This window comes from Eptatretus burgeri, chromosome 8 (genome assembly GCF_056783735.1).
Source record: "Eptatretus burgeri isolate ZD-2024b chromosome 8, Ebu_testis_v1, whole genome shotgun sequence".
NCBI classification, from domain to species: Eukaryota; Metazoa; Chordata; class Myxini; order Myxiniformes; family Myxinidae; genus Eptatretus; species Eptatretus burgeri.
The window spans coordinates 56671946-56673995 of NC_140968.1; the positions used below are offsets into that span (position 1 = coordinate 56671946).

The window sequence follows — 2050 nt, forward strand, 5'->3', positions numbered from 1 at the left end:
GAAGGAACGGCCTCTGTGGTTGTTTGTGGCTCGCGGTTTGAAATCTTTTTATTATTATGAGTTTTTTTTTTGGTTTGCACGTATGGCCACGCACGTACTGGCACGCGAGAGCGAAAGAACGGCCTGTATGGTTGTTGTTTCTGGCTCGCGGTTTCAGGTTTTTTTTTTTTGCACGTACGGCCACGCACGTATGGGCACGTACTAGTAATTATCAATAAACCATTCTACATGAGTCATCGCACCTATGTTGAAAATTTCATGTCAATCAGATAAGCAGTTGCAGAAAAGAGAAAACTAGCATGGACGGACAGACAACATGAAAACATAATGCCACTGGCGATTTCGTCAGCAGAGGCATAAAAATAGGGGCAATACCCCAGGGTGCTCACATGGTAGAATTGATGATACGGAGGAGAAAGTCAATGTGGGACGGAATCAGCAAAATGTACCAATGAACCAATGTTATAGCATCAGCTCATTGGTACATTTTTGGGGAGTAAACACCTTAGACCCAGATTTTTTAAATAGTGTGAACAAACCTTGGTACATCACGGGTGATCAAGGTTGTGGTGAAGTTTCAGAGAAGTTGTTGCAAGTGTTTATGGACGGACAGACTGATGACGTGTCATCCCATGACCTCCCCAGAACGACATTCCAAGTGAGCGAAAAAACACAAACGGCATGAGACTGAGCAGAACCGGACTTCAAAGAAGCAAATTAAGCCATTTGACCCAACATGGCTGTGGTGCACTCCCCACTCCAGGTTAATTTTTGCTGTAGCTTTAAACATTAATCTTCTGATTCTGTTTCTCTGATGTGGTCATAGTAGTACCATACTCTGTTACAGAGCATCAGCGCTACTGAAACAGATTATTGGGAAGGGTTATGCTGGGTGGTTTGCCATTGCCTTTCCAGCAGTAGTTTGGGCAAGAATTTGCAATTTGTTTAGGCTGCCGGTAATAACTTGCCTACTCTTCATGAAGGACATCGTGGGATTTTTCATGCCCATCCGAGGGATGGTATCACACATTGATGAATCATCCTGCCTGTGAAACAACAGGATAACAGTTTATAACTGAGTCATGATTCGAACCCAGGGTCGACAGTTTAATGATCAAAGTTCTCTTTTTCGTTGTGGTCACCCCCAACCTCCCCCCCCATTAAATTTTACCAATGAAATCATCTCGAGGTCCCCCCCCCCAAAAAAAAACCAATCAAAAATAATTTGCTGACCCAACTTCAGAGACTGACCACCACGGGAACATATTGAAAAGTTTACTGTATTCACACACAACAGTAAATGTAAGAGCTTATCGCGAAATGCAGATTGCAAAGAAAAAGAGGCGGATGGAGGATGTAGAGAGGCAATGAGGAGGGAAACAACGGAGGAAGGTTCATATCGAAGGAGTCATCGTTTGTCTGACATCGCCGTGGACCATCGGTCCTGCTGCAGTGTTGATTCACGGGGGCTGTTCACGTTTCACAGCCCCTGTTCACATTGCGAGCCGGACCAATGGAAGCATGCGTGCTCTGTGCACATCATCACAGCCTGTTATTTCTGGAGGAGGTTGGGTGGGGGTGAAACACCCAGAGGAGAGGATTGTGGACACTTTTTGGTGACAGTTTTGAAGCAATTTGTTCAGAGCCGAAGAAGCATCATCATCCAAAGGAATGGATATAGTTCCATCAAACCCATTTCGTTGCATTCTCTGTGCCATCACTGCTGGAATGCTGTTGGAGAGTCAGGTCGTGGGTAAGTCGATGGTTTGTGGGAAATTGACATTTGGATGAGAATATCAACCGTGGTACAGGGAGACAAAAATTATACTGTCATTATTTTTTGCATTAATTTAAGAAGGCATCACGTCGGGGCTATGTAGGCAAGAGCATTGAACATTGCAAAGTGACAGTTTGAATTTGTTACCCGAAGTGATGGCAACATCGCTCAGTGGTAGTTTGCTCGTCGCTGAGCTGCTCTGTTCTGAGTTCCATTCGATCCCTATTGGAATGCGATCCAACAATAAAGTCATCTTAACGCTTCACAGGGAGG

General features: G+C 44.6%; 1 protein-coding gene across 1 annotated transcript in view; it reads left to right on the plus strand.

Moving 5' to 3' along the window:
• The first annotated feature begins 1290 nt into the window (after positions 1 to 1290).
• LOC147021799 (uncharacterized) overlaps positions 1291 to 2050 on the plus strand; it is an 84622-nt gene continuing 83862 nt past the window's right edge. The window contains exon 1 of the mRNA XM_085892166.1: positions 1291 to 1753. Within this exon, the coding sequence (XP_085748292.1) occupies positions 1672 to 1753 (82 nt within the window). The 5' untranslated portion in view covers positions 1291 to 1671. The remainder of the gene's footprint in view (positions 1754 to 2050) is intronic.